The sequence below is a fragment of the Acanthaster planci genome, linkage group LG08 (genome assembly GCF_054643075.1).
Source record: "Acanthaster planci isolate LZ-2023a linkage group LG08, COTS_SCS, whole genome shotgun sequence".
Lineage (NCBI taxonomy): Eukaryota > Metazoa > Echinodermata > Asteroidea > Valvatida > Acanthasteridae > Acanthaster > Acanthaster planci.
Window position 1 is genome coordinate 4,575,503 of NC_141784.1, and position 27,835 is coordinate 4,603,337.

General features: G+C 43.4%; 1 protein-coding gene across 5 annotated transcripts in view; it reads right to left on the minus strand.

Moving 5' to 3' along the window:
• The window catches only part of LOC110974478 (coatomer subunit zeta-1-like), an 86,287-nt gene that overhangs the window by 29,518 nt on the left and 28,934 nt on the right, over positions 1 to 27,835 (minus strand). For all 5 annotated transcript variants that reach the window (XM_087140360.1, XM_022226148.2, XM_022226146.2 and 2 more), the window contains exon 4: positions 24,402 to 24,549. In XM_087140360.1, coding sequence (XP_086996486.1) covers positions 24,402 to 24,549 — 148 coding nt within the window. The remainder of the gene's footprint in view (positions 1 to 24,401; positions 24,550 to 27,835) is intronic.

The window sequence follows — 27,835 nt, forward strand, 5'->3', positions numbered from 1 at the left end:
CGCATGCCAGCTAACCAGCAATATGTATGTGCATTTTGTCTTCTGATTTTCTCCAAAACAAGTCTTCCTGGCGATCTCTCTTTATGATCACTGAAGAAGAGTCACAGGGAAAATACCAGACAGCCCCCCTACAAGAAAAAACTCCGGTTCAGACATTGTCTTGAAAAGGGTAAATTGGTGGTAATATGGGCAGGGTGGTGGTATCTCCAGATTCAGGGTGAGGGTTGTCGGGTGCCTGCTCCGCCTCTACTGCGTGCGAGAAGTTCAAGGCCCGACTTGTTCCATTGAGATGTGACAGCATGGTATTTGCCCTAAACCCCAGCCGGTGACTCACACCACCCCTGATGCACGCTGATCCCAGATTTACCCCTAAACTGGGCTATCTCCCTCTAAAAGCCCTCGTCTTTACGGCCCGTGCACATCCCTCCAGCACATCAAAGCTAAATCCTGAGCAAGGAAGGCTGAGTGGAGAAGGCCTTTAATTCCCCTCCAAATAAAATACAAGGAAAAGACAAGCTACCAAGCTACAAGACAAGCTGACTCTCTGAGTCATCTATGGGTGCTATCGGTGGGTGCAGCGTGCACATCTGACATGCTACACTGTCTTGGTGGTACCTATCTTGTTTGAGGACTGTCTTGAGAAAGTGTGCCACAGCATCTCTGAACCTTTTCATCTATAAGCATGTCACAAGGCATGTTTTTTGGGGCTTTCACTGGTACATGGCACCCACGTTCACAAGAAAAGACTACCTACAAAATTACACTTTAAAATTACAATTACAACCCAACGAGACCAAAAGCAGAGAACTTCTCCCTTGATTCCTACAGACTGTTCTGCCCTACCAGTATGTAACCACATAAAAAGCCTTCCAACTGCAGTATGATCATAAGTTGTCAGCATCTAGACCTAAACTGAAGTATTAGTGGAACAGAACCATTCATTCAGAAAATCATCTCCCCCCCCCCGATTACCCCCGGTGTCTTCTATTCCAGGTTGACTTGAAGTATCTGGCTACCCATCAAAGTTCCAAGATGGCCAACATTTGCCACAAGCACGCCAGACTGTTGACACCTGTACGTGAGCACCTACGTACCTCAGCAGTTACAAAGGCAGACATTTCAACCGATATCAAATGCACCTGGTGCTAACGTAGATGTATGTCCGCTCGTACATGTATATACCGGTAAATGCTCTAAATGCTGTTGACACCTGTACCGGTACGTGAGCACCTACATACCTCAGCAGTTACAAAGGCAGACATTTCAACCGCTATCAAATGCACCTGGTGCTAAGGGAGATGTATGTCCGCTCGTACATGTGCATACCGGTAAATGCTCACGGATACTCGTTCCGAAGATGGGAGAGTGCTACAAGTGTACTGAAATATACATGTAAATGTTTTGGGGACCAAAAATGTTAACAGGGACAAATTTTTGATCCCACAACTTCATCTTGACTTCACTCACAGAAGAAGTTGTCCCACCAATGTGGCAACAGCCTGGGCCACCTCACAAACCAAACAGTACCCACACACCCACACACATTTGCTGCACATGTCTCCATGTATCTATGTCTTTGAGTTGTTTTTAAGGTACTCGTATGACCAATTAATTTCATGTGTGCCTGAACAATAAGGAAAATATCTACATTTACGCAGCGATTCCAGCCAGCCACTTGGTATTCTACAAATGGTGAGTACCAGGCTACATGTGTTTCAACACTGTGTCTGCAGGCTACACCACAGACCACAAATCCCCGATACTTCTAATTACAGAACTTCCTCTGAACACAACTCGGTAAAAAAAAAAACACACACGGGGGCACATTTCAAGAGCACTGTTTTTAAAACAGTACTGACATTAATTTCAAATGTTCTGATTTACATGTTTAGATGCTACATGTTGGTTTGAAATGAGTCCCCTTATCCAAAGTTGTGCATGTGGACAGTATGGAACTGATCATGTGCAGCAATGGTGGGCCTTCTATTGAGCATCTGTGCTTAAACGGACCATGAAATAGAAATGTTTTACTAAGATTTACTAAAAACCTTGAAATTTCACCTTTTGGTTTCAATTAACCCAGTTTTGAATTATTGTTTTATTATTTTTAGCCATGTGTTGGAGCTTTTGTGGATTTTATGCTAATGTAATTTGCATATTCATAAGCAAACTATGAAGTCATCCAAGGCACTGCATCTCAGTGTTGCATTGATTTTATGCACAAAGAATCTCTGGATGTGTGATTTCATTTCCTTTGGCAAGCATTGTGGAAGTATGTGGCAATAAGCCAGTGAGCAACCTTTTTTCAGAAGTGTTTTCAAATAGCACATTTGGAGTTTACAGTTTGAGTATGAGAACATGCAAACTGAACAGTGTCTTCCTGGATTTACATCAAGGCAAATGCGCCCTCATTTGTCGGGAAATGCTTGGTTAATTTTAAATGTTTAAAAATTGCACGTTTCAGTTCACTTTACTCAAAATAAGTTTCCATACAGTCTTCATACACTGAAGAAGAGTGCAGACTTGCACAACAAGTGATTCTAAGAAATTATACGGCATGGTTCCTTTAAACTGTAATGCTTGAATGGAACTAGACCACTGGTGATTAGTTATGATAGGTGTAGGTCCCAGATAAAGGGCAATGCAAATGCCAAGACGAGCAGCATGTTTCTGTCACTGCAGGGTCAATCCCTTAACTCTATGACGGCATCAAACCTGCTCTCGGCACGATGATAGATGGACAACAACTGATGAGACTATGATTCGATACAAGTCACCCTCCCCCATTAAATAAAAAGGCAGATGGAAAGAAGAGCAGGGGGGTGAGTTTACTAAAGCTCTCGGAACAAATCCCTTTTAATCCCCTTCATCGCTCTCAGCCAATCCCCTCGTCGCATTAACCACTTCAGACAGCCTAATTCCTATCAGGATCGACCACTTATCCTGTTCACCTGTTGCCAGCCTTACTGTCTCTCCCCCAAGCCAGAATCAGCTCCAAGTCTTCTCTGGTGTCCTTTTGTTGTCTTGTCTCCCTGCGGCGGAAGTCTCCCCCCCCCCACAACTGAAGAGATGACAGGCTTCTTAATGAACTTTCCGCAGGGAGGTAAGTCAAGGGCCTCATCACGCCTGACGGATTCCACAGAAACCGGAGGGTAGCTCTTGGAGCTTCGTTGGCAGCCAGATTGCGTAAAACAATCAAGTTTTGATGGCTGACATCCGGGCCTTGTTAGCCGTAAATCAGCCAGGAAACGGTTCTGTGTCCAAGTTACATGGAGTGTGCACAGCATCATGTGGTTCCCATTTCGAAAATTAGACAATGCAAATTGTTAAATGTTGAATGACTCCACCTTCCTCCTTTCAATTCCCCACACCCACCCAACTAGACCAAGTTAAGGTAAAACGCAGGAAGATCTTCAACGATGTGCAGACTGTTCTTCTGTATCAGCAGATGTTCGCTTTAGCGTGCTTGTTAGCCTTTGTACACGTATTTCCACATCGGATTCTGTTCAAGGGCTAGACCAACCTTCGGAAGAGGCCTTAGATGAGAACTACCAATTTACGAATCACTGTTCACCATAAAGTAATGAAAGATGCAATGCACGCACATGTATCATCAATATTGTGACATTTTACACAGCTGTGTGGTTCTTAAACATTTTGTAAACACTGCAAAAGTTTTACACTTAAACAGAACTGGGAAACAACTCCCAAAACTCTTTCTTGATTAATCCTAACAGTCCTAAATTCTCCAATTTCAATATGATTCTACGTACACCCTAGGGAGTTAGGGTTAAAGCTGGTCCATAATGGACTTTCTGATCGTAATTTGTGAGCAAAAATAAACCATGTCTAGGAGTAGTGACTATTCTTGTTAGGCTCCACATGTTGCTAGCAAATTTGAAATAGTTATCAAAGATTTACATGTAGTTCTCTACATGTACATGCAACCTTAATTTCAGTAAGTAGTGGTAATCTCGAATTTTTTGTGCCAGATTTCCAGGAGAGCTGCTAAAGTGTACAGATATTCACCATGTGTCGACAATGGGAACTGACAGGAGGAACCCTGGTTGTGATCCAATTCTTCCCAGTCTCTGATCTCATGTTGGATCAACCCTTTTTCAGAATTGCGCAGTGCTGCCCGGAATCATAACTTGAAGTCAATCAAACCTTTGTACCACATTCACACAAATCACACCCTCCCCTCCCCCAACAAAATATAATGCTCACGTCTTAAATTCCCATCAATTCTATTCTGCTGTGCAGTGTTCAGTTCCTTGCATAACTGGAATGCTTGGGTTCACAATATTTTCATGTGTCAAGTATAGTCACTAAACACATTATCTTGTGTTTGACATGGTCAAGGTCGATCAATCGAGTCTCCGTGGTGAAAAGCATCACACCTGATACACTAATGTTTAGCTATTGGATTTAACTAAGTAAACCTATACCCACAGCCTACACATATGTGGGGCAGAAAAAGGAAAAGCACGAAAATAATAGGGGGGATATCTGATAATTAGAAGCTCTTCCCCTCAAGTGGTTGTTTCCTGGCCTTCCCTCCTACATTTAATGGACTTGGCTGAAGCTGACATGGAGCACTGCTGCAGGACCCGACAAGATCACATCGGAAAGCAGCGGATTACGTTTTCATAATATTCTGACAGAGACAGACAGAGAACCTACGTACCAACAACATTTCATACTCTTCCAAGTTGACAGCCTGTTTCCTTTTGGAGCTAAAAATGGCAATTTAAAGATCGGTTCATACTCGGAGCAAAAACAAATCAAATAAGGATGCACAAATATTCTTGCTACTAATTCACAAAGCTGAACACGTTTCTTTCAACTCCAACAAATGTCATCACAAATGCTTTGACATCAAATCTTTGTTTGGGGGTTCATCTGCAGTAAAGACAGGTCATTATTCTACCAACTATGCTCTTTTTTATTTTTTAAGAAAGAGAAAACTTTTTATGAAATAAATAGTTTGAACCATTTACCAAACATGTACACAACATGAACATTTTAAAAGCTGATTTCTTCAATGACTACGGCCCTTCCCTCCAATAAAATTTTAACTGAAAACGCTAAAATTGTGATTTCTTTTGACTGATCTTTCCATCCCCAAAACACCTACCAGAACAAACGATTCCAACAGAACTCCGAAAGTTACCCCTATGTGAAGTATTAAAAAGCATTTTGACCTTCTGAAGCAGACCAGACAAGGGCGAATTAAAATCCCTAGTGCAAGGCATGTATGTTATAATTATTCAAGATAACATGACAGGAAAGCTACATGTACAGTACATGTACCTCAAAGTTTGCATGCTTCATTTGACATTTGAGGAAACAAAATTGAATCTGATACAGAATCACCCTGTGCCGCTCACAGAAAGCCTTTTTCACACTACAGCCTCTCAACCCTAGCTGAACCCTGGGCAAACCCTGGCTGAACCCTGGGCAAACCCTGGCTCACCCCTGGGCAAACCCTGGCTGAACCCTGGGCAAACCCTGGCTGAACCCTGGGCAAACCCTGGCTGAACCCTGGGCAAACCCTGGCTGAACCCTAGACAAACCCTGGCTGAACCCTAGGCAAAACCTGGCTGAACCCTGGGCTGCCCAAGGTTGAAATTTTTTGATTTTTCAACCCGGCATTCAACCTTGCATTGTTTCACACTTGTTTCCAGTAAACAAGCTCACCTTGAATGCAAGTAAAATAAATAAATACATCAAAGCACAAACATTTACATGCACTGTGCAATGTTGTTTAAACCAGAAATTAATTCAGACTCAACCTGTGGTGACAGCAACCCTGGTCACTTCACACTACTGTTTTCAAGGGGGGGGTTAAGGGTTGGTCCCAGGTTAAAACCTGTCCAATCTGAAATGCAGCTTGTCTTCAACCCTGCATCAACCTTGTGTAAACCAAGAGATGTGTCGCACGTACAGGATCTCAAGAAGGTTCGAGGAAGATTCATCACTGCCCCTACTAGCCCCCTCAGGTTCCTGCATCAGTGCCTAGCCATTTGTTTTCACCCTGCAAAAACCTTGAACGTTAGACCTCCTTGAGCTACAAAAAGCAGGGCAACCCCCTCTCCCGAAAAACAAGGCACTATCTTACACCAAATGGGGGTCAAGATAAGCACCGGGACAAGATGTTCATCGGATATGAGCTGAAACCCCTCCATGCAGATGTTGCAAATATTTTTAGGCAATCCCTTCAATCTACGAATAAAAAGACAGATCGCTATACACCCCCAAACAAGTCTTTCACAGACTGGGACACTATGTTGCAGTGTGTCACTATTTGACCTTTGACCTATAACTTCCCCCCCTTTATTTTTCCCTGTCTCCCTCTCCACTATAATCTCCCCCCCCCTCCTGTATTACGCCGGTTAATTAGAGCACCAGGTCTGCCCCGAGTGATAGCAGGTCAGTGTTCCCAGCCTCAGTGGCAAAGAAGCGGGCAGCCCCCGCAGTTTGGGGAATCAGGGAGGAAAATCCAACCAGGGTGGTTGCCCGCCATGCAGCGGGCGCTGTCATCGGCCCACCCTGTGTCTTCTGACAGTAGTGCTGGTGCTGAACGACGAGTGTCAGTGTTCATTACGCTTAATCTGCCAGCAGCAAAGGATCACCTTGGACTGACTGCAGGATGAATAGAATAAGCTACATTACAACGAAAAAGAACTGGTGTATAGCGTACTGTATACATGGATGTACATGTACATACATGTATCGAAGTTCAAGCTGTATTTTGAACATACGTACATGCACATGTGCAAGTACTTCCTACCCGTAACTCCATGCACATGTACACATGTACATGTGCAATACATGTTACTTCCTACACGTAACTCCATGCACACGTACACATGTACATGTGCAACACATGTTACTTCCTACACGTAACTCCATGCACACGTACACATGTACATGTACACCTGTACATGTGTGTGCACAAAACACTTTGCAGACCTGTACAACAATAAATGTGCAATGTGTACGTTAGATTACACAGGCATTACTGTACTACAAATGTCTTGTTACCGGTTCTACATGTATTTGGTTAAGCAAAAGGCATTAAAATCGGTATGAGACGTTTACACGTACGGTACATGTACATCAAAGTTAATCAGTTGCTGTCATGACATTCAGTTCAAAAAGAAAATTTGGATCTGCACCACTGACAGGAAAGCACGTGTACGTATCCCCCAGTGTGTAACAAACTCACTAATGAGCTCTTCTTGGGTTGTCTTCCATTGTCGATGTCTTGGGGGAAAGTGGCCAAAATTTCCACACTGTACGTCTGCGGTACACATGTTCAGGAACTTACATGTAATAGGTATGCTCTCCCATACATGCGCCATGCCTACATGTGACACAGTTACCGTGTATCATGACTGTGAGTACATGAGCATATAATGGGCAGCAACACTTGTTAAAGCAAAGACTGCCTACAAGGCACGGTACATGTACCAACCTGCAAGAGCATTTGCTCCAATCCACCACTTAAAACCAGAAATGATATCTGACAAAATCAAACTGCACAGGACATTCAGAAATTGGAAATTAATGTAGCTATCACTCTGGGCTTCAAGCCCGACACTCGACTGACATTTTCCAGAGATCAGGCTAATCTCTTTGCCACGCCTCTGAATAAAGAAATTTCCCCAAAACACAACATACTGGCTCTTCGGGGCCTGATCTGGAGACTGATACAGGTAGTAGCTTGCCTTGACGTAGGCGAGAGCCAGCTAGCCAGTTACACTGTACTATCACTTTTAACTCTTCTATTCTTAAATTCTTCCTGGTCTTTGAGTTTCCAAAAGTCCTTATCTCTTCTTTCCCAGACATCCTGGTATTTTGAGAAAACCACCAAATCTGAAGCAACTCGTACACGTTGTAAATAGTGGGGGGCAGCAGGGCCCATCTGCAGAACACATAGATGTGGTTTACCACGATCTCCGTGGAAATGGGGGGGGGAAGAGGGAGAGAAACAGCCCAAAAAAATTAGGGAAGCACAACCTGGTTTGGATCAGAAATGTTCCTAGCAAAACAACTTATGAATTATAGATTCCTGGCCAAATTTTCCCGAGAGTAATGCAAGTGGTTCGTGCAAATGAGAAATCACACACAGAGAGAGGAGAGGGGAGAGGAAAAGGCAGCCATCGAGTCTGACAGTGGCACTCACTGGTCTGCGGGTTCAACAGCTTGGACTGTTGACAAATCAGGACGGACAACTTGTGTCCCTGGTCAACCTCAATCATGGACTCATGATGCATGACCCTGAAAGGGCTAGGGAGGGGAAGGGGTGACAGGGAGGGGAAGGGGTGACAGAGTGGGGTGGGGCTGACAGAGTACTCTTCGGTTCTTTTCAGACCTGTTTACCTATCACTTGACACCCTCACCATGAAAAGCTTCAAAGCTCATCAGTGGTGGGGCTTATGATTCTATGATAAGAGAAAGAATTGGCGAGGTCCTTCTTTTATCCAACACTGCCCCCCCTTTCCTTCCCCCTCCCACACACACCCACCCAGGCACGCCTTACCGAAGCAGGCAGAAGACCTTGTACACATATGTACACAAAATGTGATGGTTGGGGTCTGGTCCAGCACAGGCCAGTTGGAATTACAAGGGATCTCGACAACAGTCACCCTCAATACAGGTGAGCTGAGACAGCATGGAGACTGATGCATGATTCAGCTAGGATTATACTGACAAGGTTGATAACTCCAACATTAAGCAACTGGTAGGCAGGCCTTTCAAAATACGCCCCAGGACAAGGATGAAGGACTCACGCCAAGCACTCTGTCTCACTACAATTCAAGAAGTACACCTTTACTCGTTTTTCTTGTGCTTACATACATTCTCAACATTTGTGTTACCGTTTCATGCACTTGACCCAGCCCTGGGCTTTTCCTTATCCCATTCCCGGCAAACAAATTTTTTGTGCGTCTTATCTCCGTAAAAACTGACTCACTGGCCCCGGCACGTCAGTCAGGTTCACCACTAATTACCTGCCAATCTCTGAGATAGCAAGATTACAGACTGTCTGGGCCGTAAGCCACAGTGTTCTCGCAACCAAAAGGGGTTAAGAACAGTGGAGCATCCCCAGACATCGTGTGATCTACATATACAGGTAAATGTATGCACACGCACAGATGTTTAAAAGGGAGCCCCAAAAAATGCTGAATCATAATCATCTTATACAATCATTGACCCCGAGTCAACGCCACGCCCTACATGTATCTTACCCCATGCAAGCTTCAGGCCAATTTCTTAGAGCTGCTTAAGCACAGAATTTGCTTAAGCTTGAAAAGCCATGCTTAATAAACAAGGGTTACCAGCTCAAATTCTATGTGATTGTCATGGTAACTAGAAAACGGGTAAAGACCATTCCAAAACAATGTACATGTACATCACAAGAAGTTTTGGCTGGTAGTCTGATTTGTCAAGCGAGGCTTTTTCACGTTCAAACAAATTTTTCGTGTAAGCAACGCTATGAAATTGGCCCCTGGTAGCAGGGGTGAGACCGGAACACAGAAAAAAAACATGAACTTGAGAGCAGAGAGGTTATAACAATGGCAACAATGAAAACATATGACGCTTCTGGACTGTTTAACCTACATGCACATGACATGTACACGTACGTACATGTATTTGTAAATTATTCACGTATCTTGCATTTATTTTTTTCAGAGAAAGTACAAAAAGATGCCAAACTTTTGAATTATTCAACCTCTAATTAATCTACAATTTAGCAGTCAAAAGTAATTAAATTCTGAAAAACTATTATAAAAGTACACCCCTGCTTCATGTATTCTGCTACAGAAAATTCGGTTTCCGTTTGAAACCTGATTACTTCTCGGCAAGTCATTCCATAGTTAGAGCTCTCTGAGCTGAAACCAGAAACTGATTCCACAGATGCAGGCACTGCCAACACACGTCGCATGCCTCCCTTCTGAGAACCCAGCCTCTGCTTGCACTCAGACCCTGTCTCATAGAACTGCTTACTTGGATTTGATATCAGACACCTTTCACTAACCACTTGCCGATGGTATCATCTTTGACGGAAAATTTCAATTTTTTCAACCAACAAAAAAAAAAATGCAAGATATGGCAGCCCTATTTTGATACACAGCCAAACACCATAAAATGCCGATTCACGAGTCATTCAAACAGCATTTGTAGAATACATGTAGTTCTTACCGCAACTTCATACTTGCTAAGACTCAAGGACACATCTATAGGGCCTTTTGCTATCACAGGCGCAGCACACCTGCCAAGTTCAAGTTCAACACATGATACACCTCCACAGACATTTCACACTTTACGTGCATGCCAAAGAAATGGGGGATTAGCATGTTGAAGCGTCAGCCAGAGGTGAATCAAGGCATTCCGACTCGTCAGCCAAGCCGGTGTAAAGATTGTGTTCATAAGTCCTTCCTTTGTGAGAGTTTAACGCCAATGGCACTAGTTCTTTGCAAGTACCAGTACGTTATCAAGTACACATTGAGAAAAGAAACCATGAGCTGTATTTGAGCTGTATTTGAGCTGCATTTGGTATGATTTTTATACACAGGTCAAATTATATCTGCCTTGAGCAGAAGCACCCCCTCGTCGGTTGAAAAGAGCCATGCTGGTCTGGAGTGTTCATTTTATTGGTAGCCCCGTATGGTGTACTATTTACGACACAATTTTCTCTCTCTCTCTCTAGCCTCCCTCCAGGTGACGTAACTACACGACGCAACGGCTCCCTTGCGTTGTGCCATCGGGTTGAACCGTCACCTTCTTGCCATTTTGTTTGTGCAAACACGAGGCATCACATCGTGCCGTCGCATCATGCTGTCTTGGGTCCTTTCCTTGTTGCATTTTTTTCTACCTAAACGTCGCCCCTTCCACCCCTTTGCGTCGTACCATCGTGTTGTGCGTTGCGTCGCCTATTGCATGTACGTCGCCGGAAGCACGACGCGACGTACGACGCAACGCATCGTGTGCTGTCCCCTTTGCTTTATGGTGTTTATAGAGGGCGCCTTTGCTTTTTTTCATTTCCGTCCCCAGTGCTTGCAAAGTATTTGCTATTTGCTCTTTGGTGTTGATTTTTCCTTGTTTTTATCTCATCCATTCATCAATTAGATTTAATTTCTGTCATATTTTATTGAAAAAATGAAAAAAGAGCAAAAAGAAAATCGGCATATGTAGGAACTTCTCTCTCATAATAAGTGGAAGCCCATAACATGTCACTCTTTATCACCCAGCCAATGATTTTGTTTCAATACAGTCAATAAAGTTCCCATTTGTGGTAGATTTGTAACCTTATACATACCGGTATTTCTCCGCGGTCCATCCCGGTAATTTCTAAGTAGTACTTCCAATTCCCCATACAATTTGTCTACAATTGTATGACCGCAAGTTTGACCACGGGTTTAGGAAGTTACCACCGAGCCTGCTCTATAATACCATCAGAATATTCCGTCGTAGTCTTCCTTCAGGCCAGTCTTCCTCGTTACCTTCCTCAGCTCCACACTTTCAATGATATTAGTCCGTGTTTCTGAATAAAACATTATACAGACGCTATTATCATTGTGGCCGTGTCTTTTCTTCAACTCTGTTTGGCTACACATATAATTTCTCATCAGATCCATATGTTACATTTATAGCAAGCACGTAAAAATGATTGATTTATTGTATCTTAGAATGGATTTACAAATAATTATTAGAAAGATCAGAATACGAGCATTTCACTATAGTGCTCGTCTGAGAGTTTGCAACGTGTTGGCCAATCGCAATGCCACCAAATGCGTGTTTGGAAAGGGTTGACAAATTTCGCGCATTGTGATTGGCCAACACGTTGAAAACTCTTGGAGGCGCACTGTGAATCTCCTGTATTAGAGCAGGAAAAGCTAAAACATTGTTGTGGCTTCTTCAACAACTCACTCTTAATGAAAACACAAAGTTAGAAAGAATACACGAAAAAGAACAAGAGAATCAAGGCCTGCTACCTACGGCATGTACTGTGCAAGCACAGTACGGGGGAAGGAAATGAAAGAAAACAGTTAAGGCGCCCTCTATAAACACCATGAAGCAAAGGGTGACAGCCGTCGTGTTGTGCGTCACGTCATGCTTCAGGAGACGTAATAGGCGACGCGACGCACGACACGATACACGACGCGACACACGGCGGTGCTTGCAACGGCGACGGAAGGGGTGACGTTTAGGCAGAAAAAAATGCAACAAGGAAAGGGCCTAAGACAGCATGACGCAACAGGCGATGGCCCGACACGACGCACCGCATCGTGTGTGTACAAATGTAATGGCAAGAAGGCGATGGTTTGACCTGACTTCACGACACAAGGGAGCCATCGTGCCATTGCGTTGTGTAGTTACATCGCCTGGAGGGAAGGCTAAACAGAGAGAAAAATGTTTGTCATAAATAGTACACCATAGTGCCGTGACCGTATTAAGCACATGCACTTCAAAGTCCATTGTGAACCAGGGAAGTGCAGTTCCGACCTAAGGAGCCTCCATTGCTGGGAAAATTGTCCCCTCTCTTGGTCCAGCTAGGGGCTCATTGCAACATCACACATACATGAACTACCAGTAACCGATGATTTAGAGTTGCACATACAAGAAATGTAATGCAACCCTGGATGCAACGGGCAATTTCACTGACTCAAATTAATCCCAGTCAACTACACATTCAATTACTTCTCTGCCAGTGTACAGACAACTCTGAAGTGTGAACAGGTAATCATTCCACAGCACCTTAATTGCTCTTGGGAAATAAGAAATGGTTATCTCTGGCTGTACAGCTCCCCCTTTGATCACTCGGCAAGTCCCTGGGGGCACATCAGTTGACAGAAAAATTACCGCTTAGACAGTAGGGAGTTCAGGGGAGACGGCTGATTTAGTGCAGCAAGGAAAGTACATGTAGGTGTACTGTACACATGTACGTCCATAGCTGACTGTAAGTGCCTGCTTCGTGTGAAGACATCAACCCCTTCCACAATTTCCCCCATTGGCAACCTCGTCCCCAGGGCCTACTGTACATGCACATTCCTTCAAGAGCCTTGTTTTTTGGCCAGAAATACATGTATCGCGTACATGGTGAAAAGTATGGCATACACGTATATGTAGGTATGGACATCCTGTATTCAAGTTAAGGGCAGATGGATTGATCCTACAAAATAATTCATGATTTTTGTAAATTTTCCCCTTTAAAAAAAAAATTATGATGCCTTTTGGGGTCAAATTTGCAGTGGGAGAAAACATGTATTTTCCCCCGTTTTAATTGCAGAAGAACAAAAAATGTCTTCAAAAGGTAAGCAGCTTGTTGAGTCCAAAGGAATGCCACTACTGGACGGCTGTTGATCAGACACAGGTCAAAGTGAACACGACCATCCCGTCAAACTCAAAGACTATACAGGTAACTTTGCAGGCTGCAGGTTCACATCCGGCTTGTGCGGTTACAGTATGTGTCCTTTGATAACGAGGAGAATCGGTAATCGGCTTTTCCTCACCCATGAGAAAAAGGTGCCCGGAAGAGCAGCGATTGTCATGAACTAATGGCCCATTCAGATTGCACAGAACCACTAGGCAAACATTGGTACTGAGCAGGGATCTAAACTTGTCCGGAAAATGTAGTTTACGGTCGGAGGAGAAGCGACGGAAATGCTGAAAGAATAATGGAAACTTGCTCAATAAAAAAGGCAGTTTAATGGTTGTTCTAATGTTAATCCTCTTGTACTGCAGTTGGGCTTGACGTGCACGTACAGGTTGCATCATCAAGAATCAGTTTCTTCAACCAATCAATCCGGGGCAGATCGATACTCACACACAAGACAGCGTGTCTGGGTTCGGAAGACAGAGGGCGCCGCAGAACCTCTTCCAGAGTTGCCCCACTCTCTGCACATTGTTTCTTGGAAACCCCCCCTCACATCCCCCTGCTCTGCCTCCCCGATCCCAGTGACGAGGACCAGTGCTTCCACCATCAGACAGGCCTGCTCCTCCTGCCTGCTTTGAGACTCGGCAGGGGTGATCAGTGAAGCTTCATCGGCATTAGCACAATGGCTATCTGATACACGCCGAGACATCGGAACCGACAAGGGGATATCGCAACAAGAAGGGAAGGGGAGGGACTCAATTTTGACAAGGGGGAAAACCATCAGCTTAGTACAATAGCTGTCTGATCAGGAAGGGGGGCCTTCCATGATAAAAGCACCCAGTCAGCACCTGTCGGTGGTGTCACAAAAGGCTCCGGATCGGACCAGATATGTGTCCCATCCCCACAAGAAAAAGTGCAGTCACCCTTACTCCGTGTACCTCAGGGAGACTGGGAGGAGGAGGAAGTACATGTATGCCACACCCAAACAGGCTCTTCTTCTTGCCCTAAAAAGACTCAGCTAAACCCCCCCCGAATCCTATCCTATGGGGGGGGCGGAAGAAGGAGGAGAGGCAAAGAAATAAGCACAATAGAATTGAGGCTGCCATCCGTTCCGCAGAAAAGTCATTCCCCTTGGACATGCGTGTATCCGTCATCAACGAAGACATGTACTGCACACGTAAGCAAAACTTTTTTTGCAGTTTCTGACGAAAAGTTATTATAACAGCTATCCATGTAGCGAACCGGTAGCAAGAGATGTGTTCAAATACTGCTTCGTGGGAAGCCTAGATAACAGTCCAAGCAGCACGTACAGTACAGTACACACGTTCAACTTCAAACAACAAAATGCATGTAATGTACAGGTGCAGGCACCAATTTTAACAGTAAATTTTATTCTTTTGTGAGTAATAATGCAAGTAATTCAAATCTAGCACAGTTCATGAGATGTTTTTACCATAATACTTCTCCATATTTAACTCAATTAACCACAGAGTGCATGCATGCAAGTGTACTGAGTGCATGCTCTTTTTTTTTAATTACGGACCTAGAATTTCTCCAAAATACATTGGTGCACTTAAACTGCACCTCTTTCTGAAAAAAAAGAAAGAAAGAAGAACGATCAATCCAGAGAACTTTGTCAACATAGGAAGACAATTTAGAATGAAAGTGCAAATTTCATGATGCAACTGGGGAGCGGGGCTGGAAACACCACTTGTTCTTGGATGTCCATCATCACCCCTAAATGCTGTGACTTTGATGTGGCAAGGGGTTAGTGGGTGAAACATGACACAACAATTGATCCATTATCAAAGGGGGCAGAGACACAAGCCTGGGCCCACTTGTCATCTGTGATTCCTTTGTTCAGGCTGAGTCATTAACAGGTGCAGGACTGTCAATCATTCTATTGTTGAAAGGAGGAACATAAACCCCAGGCTGTGAGACTTTTTGTTCTGGCCTACATGTAACCTTCTTGTTCGGTCAACGCTTGAGGCTGTGATGAGACTTTTTTTTGCTGGGAAAAAAAAACAACTGCAAAGAACTGCTGATTCTTAAAGTCCACTTCAAGCACCTGTCTAGTCTTTGTACTTTAGACTATGTCATATCATATAAAATCCATCCTAAGCCCCAAAGTTCATCAGATCCCAGTGGGGTACTGACTACTCATCATCGGGCTTGTACAGTATACATGTACCACGTATGTTTGAACCGCTCATTCAGTTTCTGCCCATGCACACTGAATCTCACTGAAGCCAGAAGCCAGCAAAATGGCTCCCGACTCAGGCAGGTTGATCCCAAAAGTAATCGATCAACATCACGCACAGATGTAGTTGTCCTCATTTCAATACCAATTAGAATAGAAAAACTCAAAATCCCTCTTGCGACATAACTCGCATACGATAACAATCCATTTTCTGCCCATTCTTATCGAGTTGGAAGTGAAGCAAACATTTTAGAGAATATTTCTTCAGTTTTGCTGGGTTTTCCCTGACATGTCTTTACTTGTGAATGGTATTAGGAAAATCATGAATGCTCTAATGAGTACGTATCATGTAAGAAGGAAATTGTATGAATGAGAACAGACAGTTTTAGTTGGTGCCTTTTTACAGACGAGCGATTCGACGTCATTGTACCAATTAGTGCAATGTAGTTAAAGTCAACATGCACCCAAATTAATAAAAAATAGTGCATCCTGACGTTTTGAACTTGACAAGTTCTTCCTCAGAGGCTAAAAGACAAATGACTGGGTTACAGCACAGGACCAGCAATGTATACATGTACATAAACAAGCAGAACTGAATGGAGAAATGCAAAGAGGAAGGGAAGGCCAAAAAAAAAAAGAAAACAAAAATTTGCACTCATATCCAGGTGCATGTAGGTGTGCGTGTACATGAACACCATGCCCAGAATCAGGTCATCGCATTTTTGACCACCGTCGGACTCAGTACGGAAATTTGAATCTGCGTGGAAAATAAACCGCATTTCAGACAAATGGCCCTCGATCTTGAAGAAATGAGCTGATGGATACAAGCAATTCATCAGTTTTCCAAACGTTATCACTGATGTTCTGAGGGAAATTCAACCAAAGTGTGAAAATTGGGTACTAAGTAAGGTGAAAAATGCGAGAAACGACAAGCTACATGTATTCAATACAACCATTTGATAGATTCTTGTCAATTTATTAGCACACAAGGTCTTGAAGGGAAATGCCATTACAAATCCCTCACATGGGTCACCACCGATGCATCGTCTGCTAAAATAATTTTCCAGGCCGATGACCATAAGTCAGTAACTACTGCACATGCGCAAATTATACACAAACTAAATACACGCACAGACTACGGGGGGACCTAACATACGGGGTACACGGTCTCCAATGCACGTGTGCTCCACCAGTACACAGACCAACTTGCACAGAGTTGCTTCAATATTAACTTAAAATTGTTTCAGTCACCGCACAAAGTTCTCCAGACCTTTTGTTTTTTTCCACATCTCGAACTTCCCAGGTACAGAAAGAATGACAAGGGCCTCTATGGGCCACCTCGATATCGTGGAGGGATTTGTCAGCTTCAGGGCTGTGATTAAGCTGGCTCTGTTTTTCTATTGCCGACTTTTATCGGGAGATTTCTAGTCTGAAGTTAGAAAAAACAAGCACTGTAACAGGAGCAGTAGACGAGACGACAACAAAAGCAATGAAGTTCTGCGGGCCAAAAAAAAAATCGCAACGGCTCAACCTCCTGAGGTCACAAACTCAGTTCATAAACTTTGGGTAGACTAAATTAGGTGGGATTATAGAAACCCTTTCAACAAAACTCTACAGTCTGGGACTATTTTCTTAAAGGGTAGCTGTAATAATAAAACCTGTATTTTCAACGTTTGCTTCACTTTTTCAAAGGGTGTTTCACGGCCTTTTATTTTTAATGCTGATGAGTATTTCCACGAGAGAAACAGTGCGATGTCATCCCATGAAGAAAGCCTACATGTTACAGTACACTGGTTGACACACAAAGAAAGTGCTGCCTTTTTTTAGAGTTTGCTAGATCCGATTTAATTTGCTTTCATGATTCATTGTTGCTTATGTACACAGCAATAGGCAAGCACCAATCCCTGCCTCAGAAATCTTTTCAGTCATTAAATTCTGGGTTAACAACAGAAAAACCAGGTTCCAAATTATATGTTGCCTGTAAGTACATGTACATGTACAGGCACATGTAGCCCTGTCAAACAGGATGCTGTGATGTGGAAACGGGAAATTCCCCTGACACATGCACATGTACATTCATGTACACTGACTATGCCAGTTCACGCTACGCACGTTTTGGATTCATTTTTTCAGAAGAGTTATTTTTCAGTGAAATTCGGCAGAATTGCTCATACTCCCGACATGACAAAAACTTTTTTTTAAGGAAAGGTAATGATGTCCATGTATCCCCAGCTTCAGTCTCGGACTATCCGGTCTGGACTATAAATCTGCTATTTGGCACCTTGTCTGAACATGCCCCGGGAAAAAAATTTGATCCGTCGTTGGACACATCGTCTGATCGTTATACAATCACGTGTCAAGGTCTCCACTAAATTACATTTCCCACGGACTACTTTCAGAGCAACTTCCCGCATAACCGCAAACAAACGAACTCCAATGTAGTTCCACTTTGATTTTCCATTGGGCTCCAGGTCAATATCTCGACAACCCCCACCGTGAAGGGACCTGATATATTAATTGATGCGCAGAGGACTGGACGTCTCATTTCCATTAACAGTGCAGGAATTGGCCATCTTAGAAAAAGGAACACCTCCATTAAATGCCGCATGTACAAGTACTTCAAAGTCTTGCCTTGAGCCAAGTTGAGAGACCCCCAAAATAGATAAACAGCATTGATGTGAGCCAATGTCATTCTTTTGATATGCCCTTCCCCAACTTGTCATGATGCTTTGATCAAAAGCATCTGGAAAAATCTTCTGAGGACGAAAACAGAAAACTTGACGAGGGAGAGGTAACTAAGGGGCGTATGGGTCACACCCAAACGAAAGTGGATAAAAATCTCTTGCCGTTTTCCTCTTTTGGGGGGAGGGGTGGAATACCCACTATCAGTTTTTTACAATGTCCACACCAGTGATTGTTGATGTCCTCTGACATACCACACCTACATGTATATATGTACCTGCTTTCCTCTTCTGCATGATAAGCACATTTAGAGGTTAGTCTGAAGAGACAAATGTGACTGAACTATCAGTAGTTCACACACCCGATTAGTTCATTTGTAACTCACAGACTGGGTGAAGAAGTAGAAAGAAAAACTGAGAATGCGTCCCTAAAATGCAAATGAATACAAATCCAAAAACTGACTTTGTATTTGCGTATACATGTACATGTATGTGTAATTACATTAATAAAGTGATATGTGGCTTTGCTTCAGTTCCCGAAAGCATATTTTTGAGGCTTCAAGATTTGGACACATTTGTCCTGAAGATTTCCAAACACATCTGTACATGTATACATGTAAATGTCAAAGAACAAAACCTGTCAGGGCCGAAAAACAAAACAAGATATACAAAATAGGAAAGCAACTGAAATCGGGCTAACAGTTGTCCAGAGTTAACATAGAAAATACAGTTTCCATGGCGCAAGAAATTATGACTGCATGTGATCTGCGGCATTTCACACACAGGAATGTTTTCATGCCTCCAAGGTTGGCATGCCCAAGTCCCAATTGGGTTGCCATGCGGAGTGCATTTTCGAGTTCCCCTGCGAATCCAACATGCTCCCGAATGAAAACCTCAGCCAATCCGTCACATTGACCAGTCAGTCAGCCAGCCCGCACAGTAATCAATCAAGGGCCAATCGATCAACTCGCCGGTTGACTATCCATCACTCCATCTCAAGCGTCAGTCGCCAGGTGCATACACCATTCCCAACACCTGCCAATCCTGGGTGCCTGAAGTTCCCTCCATCCCCGTTTTGGCTACAGCGTGCCAATTACTGATAGCAGTGCGACATCTGCACAAACAAAGAACCTTTCTACGGACTTTTTTTTCCACAATATCCACGAACATGTACATGTAGGATACTGTTCTACATGAAACAGGCACATGCTCTGCCAGGCCAATTTCAATTTGTTTGTGAGTCGACCAACAAACTACAACGAGCTAAGAAAAACCTGCAAATCACGGGAGATTTGGAACTGTTCACTGTACATGCACATATGGTACATTTAGCAATATTTCATAAAAGTAGAGAATTCTGCTGAAAAAATCATGTATTCTCACAATCCACCTCGAGCAGAAGCACCCCCTCATCAGTTGAAAAGAGCCGCATTGGTCAGGAGTATTCCTTTTGCTGGTAGCGATGCATCCTGCAACGCTTGCATTTCCTAGTCATTCATAAACCAGCAATGCGCATTTAATACCAAAGGAGCCTCCGTTGCCAAGGAAATAGTGCCCTCTCTTGGTCCAGCTCCAGGCCCACTCACACTGAAACCTTTATAACATCTCACAAACACACTCCTACAGGTATACATGTATATACATACATGTACATGTACCTCAGCACATTAAACCGGTGACTCATCACTGGGATTCATTTAACACTTCAACCATGTCAACAAGTATTCCGTCATTTAAAATGTGAAGTATATGGTTTTTACAATCATGAAATGAATCACACTCAGTAGGAAACATTAACCTTGCACACTCTGCAATATCTTAGGTATTTAGCAGTTTCCATTAGGATCCTACAACTTCCAAGCTTATCAGGGATGCCAACATTCTGACAAGCTTGCCACAAGAAACAACTGATGGATATGGATCATTTGTGTCAGGGTTTGGGTGATTTCAGTGAGCTATCAAAACCTGTTTCCAACACCAACAGTCCTGAAGGTTCTCATTACCGGTAATTTTCACAAGGTTTCAGAGATTGTCTGAAATCCTGCAAGGACTAGTCACCGTCAATGATCTCTTGACAGAAATACCGGGGAGTCACAACAATGCACATGTACAGTCAATCCTGAATCAACATCGGCAGTCTCAAATAGCGGCTTAACGTAAACCATATGCCGTCATCCCGGCTGCGTCTCTGGAGCGGAACAACAGGAACAGCAGCGCACAGGAGGGACCACAAAGAGAGAACGACGGGAGGGGGGGCAACAAAGCTCGTGTCAAACACACCTGCTTCTCCACTCAACCGATGCCATCTGCTTCTGGTTTGCGAGGTGCTTTCAGATGCCTCGCAATGCACCAGGGCCGCGGCGCTGACTGAAAGGGCGTGGCAGCAGCCACGGGGACGCCGGGCGGCAGTCGTATCTTTCCTTGCCCTCGAGGTAATCTCTGGCAGCATCACCTTCCTTCATAAAGACAGACGGTTCCTCTCTAGCAGACTCTTGCAACACATCTTAAGGTATATCTTCCTTCCTTCCTTCCTCTCCCCCTCTTTCGAACAGAAAAAAAATACCGCACGCTTCACAACATCTACATATCAGAACACGCACAGTTACCCATGGGCATCCAGTCATCAAAATGCCCAATCTTGCCTCATAAATTTCCCTACACTTGACTACCATTACGATGAAACAAAGCAGACACCCCGGTCAAATGTCCATCTACATGAAAAATAAAAAGCCATCTAGACCCATGTGATTTATTTTCTCCACTAATCGATCAAGTGTAAAATTTCCAATTTCATACGTGATCCAGCTCAAAATCAAAATACAGTACCAAGGCACAAGGTCTTTCTGAAGTTTTTCAGGTTCCCAGAGGAAACAAAATCAAATTAGCTCAATTCAACTACAAAATCTGTTGAATCAAGATCCCTAGAAACTTACTGATTCTACAGTTGTGCAGCTGCCAGGAAAGGTGTACTTTTTTGGAAGCCCTAACCCTTACTATCAATTACGTTGGAAAAGATTTAAAGCATTTTAATCAATGCCACCTCCGAGCAGCAGCTACGTCGGAACTTCAACGACCCATAAATTTAGCGCAGATAATAGAAAGCAGCCTTGCTAACCCAGATTTCCAGTCAATTTAAAAGTAGAATCCTTCTACTGTGGGGAAGTGATAAGTCAAAAGTCCTGAGCCCACACCTCGTGTCACAGTGGCTGGAGTTTGCACCAACTGCACTCATTTGCAACACAAATCCATCATGAGTTTCTTGTATGTACCTGGTCTATTATGATCAAATGGGCAGCAAATACTTTGAAGTCTTGTTTTTTACTTTATCGACAAAATGTTGGAGTTAAGTCAGTCGGACATGCACATGTACATGTAGGTGATCTTTATGGTTCTGTATTTAATTCCTCTTTCCTTAGACAAGAGCCTCTGGCTAAGGACTACACTAGACCAAGATTAGAGGTGAGGTTGGCTTGAGCATTCTACAATTCACTTCCAGAATACTTGATAGAATTTTTCACTCCTACAGGGCTGAAGTTGATCTCATTATCAAAGATCTGGATACCAAATGCCACCTGGCTGTTGATCATTATTCTTGACAGACCTCAGGCGCACGTACATGAGGCCACAGCAAACGGACTACACCTGGACTTGACATTACAGGGCGCGCGCACACCGATCTGACTTTGTCAGTAAGCAGATCAAGGTTTGTTGACGGCATGAGACTTGTTCATTTGCAACGTAAATATCAAAACAGAAGGTTTGAAGAAGCACTGGTTTTGGAGAGCTGTTCTGAAAAGAACCACACTGAAACAGGAAGCGGATGGTAGGCTTTTTTATTAGCTCTGGTTTGACACTCATTGGAGGTACATGAACATGTACATTGTAGGACCACAGTTTGATGGTGTCAGGGCTACTGGTTGCTACAAAACTCATATTAAAAAATACCAGAGGTAGATAGAGTCAAATATGGTTCATTTTCAATTTTCAGACTGTCTGCCACTGCCGAGCATTATCGACCCTATACATGTACATGTACTAAATACCGAAATGATTGATGAAGTCTCTCCAGCCAATAGGGGGGACACTGATGGGATTCTTATCCTAAGACCAGCCAGCCCTCCGAGAGGCCCACTTATTGATGACACATGCCAAGCGCTATCTTGACTCGTCACCAAGAGCAAAGTTCCACTGTGACCGACTATATTTCTCACTACTTTTTACTTTTTGTCAGCTACAGGTCAAATCAATCAAATGGCGAGCAGGACAGAACAGCCCCTACGTGACATCTTCATTAATTGCTAGCACGCTGGTTGGAACCATTTTCTGAGAGCTTTGCAATTCCTGCCCCACCTTGGACTGCGTGATCCATCACCTCAACCAGGCTTTGCCCCCCTAGCTCGCAAGATACAAGTTTCATGCAGCACCCTAACATTTGAACGCCCCAGAAAATGTGCCGTGTTCCTTTCCGGGTTGGCATCTTAAATTTGAACCCACTCGGTGTACTGGCTGGGGTATATTTGACATCTCAATCTCAACAAGGAAAGGACAGTCAAGTATCACGCCTCCTCCAGTTGACAAGCTCCATACAGATGTTCACCTCTAGGCTGTTCCAGTAAAGAAAAAACTAGCCTGACTTTCACTGTTTCACTGATCTGCTCTGTGCTCTTTACATCACTGCAGAAAAAGCTGTCTGTCAAGTCACTAAGACTGACACAAGCCATCCACATCTAGAGAAATTCACTGCACGGGCAGCAGTGTAACCAAAAAAGGACAGGGTTGCAGATTGCAAAGGAATGGACATTTTAAAAACAAAATCGAGATGCTGATAAGAAGCAAAATAGGAAAAATTAACACAGTTTAAGAGTGCAGAATGTTGGTAGTGCATGCAAAATTCTTGACCATGGTTAGCAACTTCGGTGCTAAGTACACCATCTTATGCTTACAGAGGCACTGCATATTTCATGGAGACCGTAAGCGAAGCAGAAGGCCCGCTTATCTCAGAAAAAAAATTTGCTTCACTTTGCAACGAAACAATGGGAATCTCTAAACACCCACAACTGTTGAATTGGATTGGATTTATTTGGAATTACCTAACAATTACATGTGGGTAATACCAGGGATAGCCCATGAAAGTTTTGCAACTCATTTTCTGTGGGGTCCTTGATGAGTTAGGAAGAAGGTCCAGTTTTAGAGGCAGGAGGAAACCAGAGTACCCGGAGAAAACCTGCGAGAGCGAGTATGGACTGGAAACCAAATGCACTTAAAACCTGGGCCAAGCAGGGACTCGAACCCGGGCCTCATTGGTGCAAAGCAAGGAAAGAACCGCCGCGCTAACCTGCTCCCCATTAGTACAACTACACCACAAAACAGTGCTTAAGGTTGGCCAAGTTTTCTGCTGTAAGCACATCTTTTCCACTAACTGTTAAGCAATGTCATGAAATCAGGCCCTGGTTACATGCTTGTGTTTAGAGTCCACTACAAATGAAGGGGATTTCCAACCTAAAGCATCGTCCCCTTGGCCTGTTTCCATACAATAGCAGTATGTAAATCTTATCTCTTACATTGTATATTAGCCAGTGTGTTTTCTTGTGTGACTTTACAACGGGCATCGATTTCACTACAGGTTTTTTGCAACACTCACCACAAGAATGCAGCCTCAAGAATTCAAAGAAAGAATGTATCCTTAGTGAACCACACAATGCTAGATGTGGGCAGACTCCTAATTAACTCAGTGGTAATGAACATGATGATCACATGGTGATATGGGTTACCAACGTTATAAATCGGGCCAAATCACAGCCTACTATGGGGCACGTGCAAGCGCTGTTACGTTGTACTTTTTACAACATGTTGTTCAACACAAATGCACAACTTTGCAGCATGCACAACAGAAAGTGGCATGACTAACCCATCAAGATGGGAGACACTGCAGTGAATATGCAAACCATCAACTCATTTTGCAGCTGTTCTTACAAAAGAAAACTGAAGACGAGGACTACAGTTCACAAATCCCAAAACTGACTGCTCCAAAAGAGACGCACACAGCCCCTTGGGAATAGCCAGCATTCTTCTGTATGCCGGATTTCTCCACAATACATACCTTGTGGAATAAGTCACTCGATGGATGGGTTCTTACCTCAAAATTTGGGAGATGGAATCATAGAGACAATTGAGCACGCTGACAAGAATGAGTTCATTCTCCTGTGAACTGCCAATGACGTAGAAATACAAGTCCACGTTGCTCCGGTAGACACACGTCAGTCCTTCCAGCATTATGATTTCAGCTGCAGAAAGGCCAAACAGGGAAGCACAACCAAAAATGGGGAGGAATGAAGAGAATTGAAAACTCTATTTAAATTCAATGTGTACATCAGCAAGAGTGTTGTAATATCTCAATGTGTGATACCTCAGCAAAACATGGTTTGGAAAGAAACCTACAGAGTACCGAAGTGAATACGTCACGCGCACAATTAGCGTGTAAAAGGCATTAGCACGACAACCAGCGCGTGAACTAACACGCGTGCGTACTCCATTCGTTTGCACTGCACTTTCTGGTTCACAGTGATGTCACACTTCAGTATTCTATATATGAGTACAAAATGCCAAAAACTCAGCACTGCATCTTTTTGGTCATTATTTTCTGTGCTCCAACTTTGCACATTCAACTGCATGTCCTCTTGTGTAACATATCTACCTAAAGTGTTAAATTGAGAAGTATCCAATCTTTAAGAACAGAGCCAGGCATAATCATTGTTGGAATATCAACAGGCTTATTACATGTATCATTATCAATCTCTCCATCTTATAAAACAAGTCATGCTACATGTACTTGAACACGAACCTGAACTCTATACAAAAGTCACTCTCTCATTCAAAAGAAATTCACATTCTACCCATTTTCATAAAAAGCAAGTGTAAACTTTCTTCAACTAGCCCTGTCCCTGCTACGGTAGATGCAGCAGAATGTACCAGTGGCGAGAAGTTGTTGCATTAACTCAGTAGGGCTAAGACTGGTGTACATGTACATCCAGTGCACTGCACTGTGCTACAAAATCCGTGAGTGAATTTTGAAGCATTCTGTTGCATTCAGCGGAATTCTCATTTCAGCTGGGTTGCATTCTGTTGCATTCAGCATGATTCTCAGTTCAGCTGGGTTGCATTCTGTTGCATTTAGCAGGGTTCTCATTTCAGCTGTGTTGCATTCTGTGGCATTCAGCTGGGTTCTCAGTTCAGCTGTGTTGCATTCTGTTGCATTCAGCGGAATTCTCATTTCAGCTGGGTTGCATTCTGTTGCATTTAGCAGGGTTTTCATTTCAGCTGTGATGCATTCTGTTGCATTCAGCAGGGTTCTCATTTCAGCTGGGTTGCATTCTGCTGCATTCAGCAGGGTTCTCATTTCAGCTGGGTTGCATTCTGTTGCATTCAGCAGGGTTCTCATTTCAGCTGGGTTGCATTCTGCTGCATTCAGCAGGGTTCTCATTTCAGCTGGGTTGCATTCTGTTGCATTCAGCAGGGTTCTCATTTCAGCTGGGTTGCATTCTGTTGCATTCAGCAGGGTTGTCATTTCAGCTGGGTTGCATTCTGCTGCATTCAGCAGGGTTCTCATTTCAGCTGGGTTGCATTCTGCTGCATTCAGCAGGGTTCTCATTTCAGCTGGGTTGCATTCTGTTACATTCAGCAGGGTTCTCATTTCAGCTGGGTTGCATTCTGTTGCATTCAGCAGGTTTCTCATTTCAGCTGGGTTGCATTCTGCTGCATTCAGCAGGGTTCTCATTTCAGCTGGGTTGCATTCTGTTGCAGTTAGCGGGGTTCTCTTTTTAGCTGGGTTGCATTCTGTTGCATTCAGCAGGGTTCTCATTTCAGCTGGGTTGCATTCTGTTGCATTGAACAGGGTTCTCTTTTCAGCTGTGTTGCATTCTGTTGCATTCAGCAGAATTCTCTTTTCAGCTGTGTTGCATTCTGTTGCAGTTAGCAGGTTTCTCTTTTCAGCTGTGTTGCATTCTATTGCATTTAGCAGGGTACTCATTTCAGCTGTGTTGCATTCTGTTGCATTCAGCAAGGTTTTCACTTCCGCTGTGATGCATTCTGCTGCATTCAGCAGGTTTCTCATTTCAGCTGTGTTGCATTCTGTTGCAGTTAGCAGGGTTCTCGTTTCAGCTGTGTTGCATTCTGTTGCATTTAGCAGGGCACTTATTCAGCTGTGTTGCATTCTGTTGCATTCAGCAGGGTTCTCATTTCAACTGTGTCGCATTCTGTGACATTAAACTTGTATTTCAGCTAAATGTAAATTTATTCTGTGGCATTCGGCAAGGTTTTTCATTCCAGTTGTGTTGCATTCTGTTGCACTTAACTATTCCATCATGTTCATTCTGTTTCATTCAGCAGGGTTCTATTTTGCCTGTGTTTATTTTGTTGCATTCAGCAATATTCTGCTGGTACACGTGTTTCAGTAAGAATGCATTCTGTTGCATTCAGGAGGGTACCAGGGGCTATTACGCAATAGGAGTTTATTAAGATAATGCCTCACAAAATCTACATGAATGCAAAACCTCTTTCAACCATTTCTCAAAGTACTTTCTGTTCTGCCTCGGGGTAACTGTGTACGAACCGGTACATGTACATGTAGCTTGTCAGAATTGGAGGAAACATGTTACCATGGGCTATCACAACATGAGATTACATGACGAATGCTCTGCCTACAGCGACATTTCCCAAGCCAATCAGCAGGGCTCCTCGCTGCTATCGAGACTTGGCTGATGGAGGTCAGACCAAAGACACCTCATCACCCTCCCCGACAAATATGGCCAGTAACATAAAAATTTATGTTGCTCATTCATTTACTGTGTCAAAGCAAGTCCAAATATACACCTCCATGTATGTATCCTGGGTCATTAAATTCTCTAAAATCCCTTCTTTATCCACTTTTTTCCTTGAAACATATAAATGTAACAGCCTTTAATTGGGGCATTCCTGTGCACTGTATGGGCTTCACAGGTTTCAGAAGCAACAAACAACAGCCGACTTGACAAGTCCTGAACACACTTTTTTTTGTTTCAAAAAAAATTTCAAAGGTTCCAGTGCAGGCATAAAATGTACGGGATTATTTCTCGGTGCAAAAGAAAAGAACCTCCAGAGGACCCATCCTCACAGCCAACTAAGAACGGTACATGTACATCATCATGTTGTACAGGATTTGTCTTAGCCGTGGATGAATGACATTTATGGGAGAAAGCTCATCTGTCTAATGTAAGCTTAGAAATACACTGGTACAGTATGTGCAAATTGGTAAGACAAGGAATGTCCATCTTGTGTTCATACAAATCTACCCAGTCCAGAGATGGAAAAATATCCCCCAAGACAGACTACAAAGAATGCAGTTGCACTGGACAGTCGTAGAATACCCCGATTGGGGAAAAGTTGGTCATGAAGTTACGACTTAAACCCACATGGATTGACAGTGCCCCATTTCACTGCCTTAGGACTTTGCACATGTATGCATTTGTGGCTGATACCCTACAGCAATATGTGGTGTGCACGTCCCACCTGAAAAACAACACACTTCTATATATA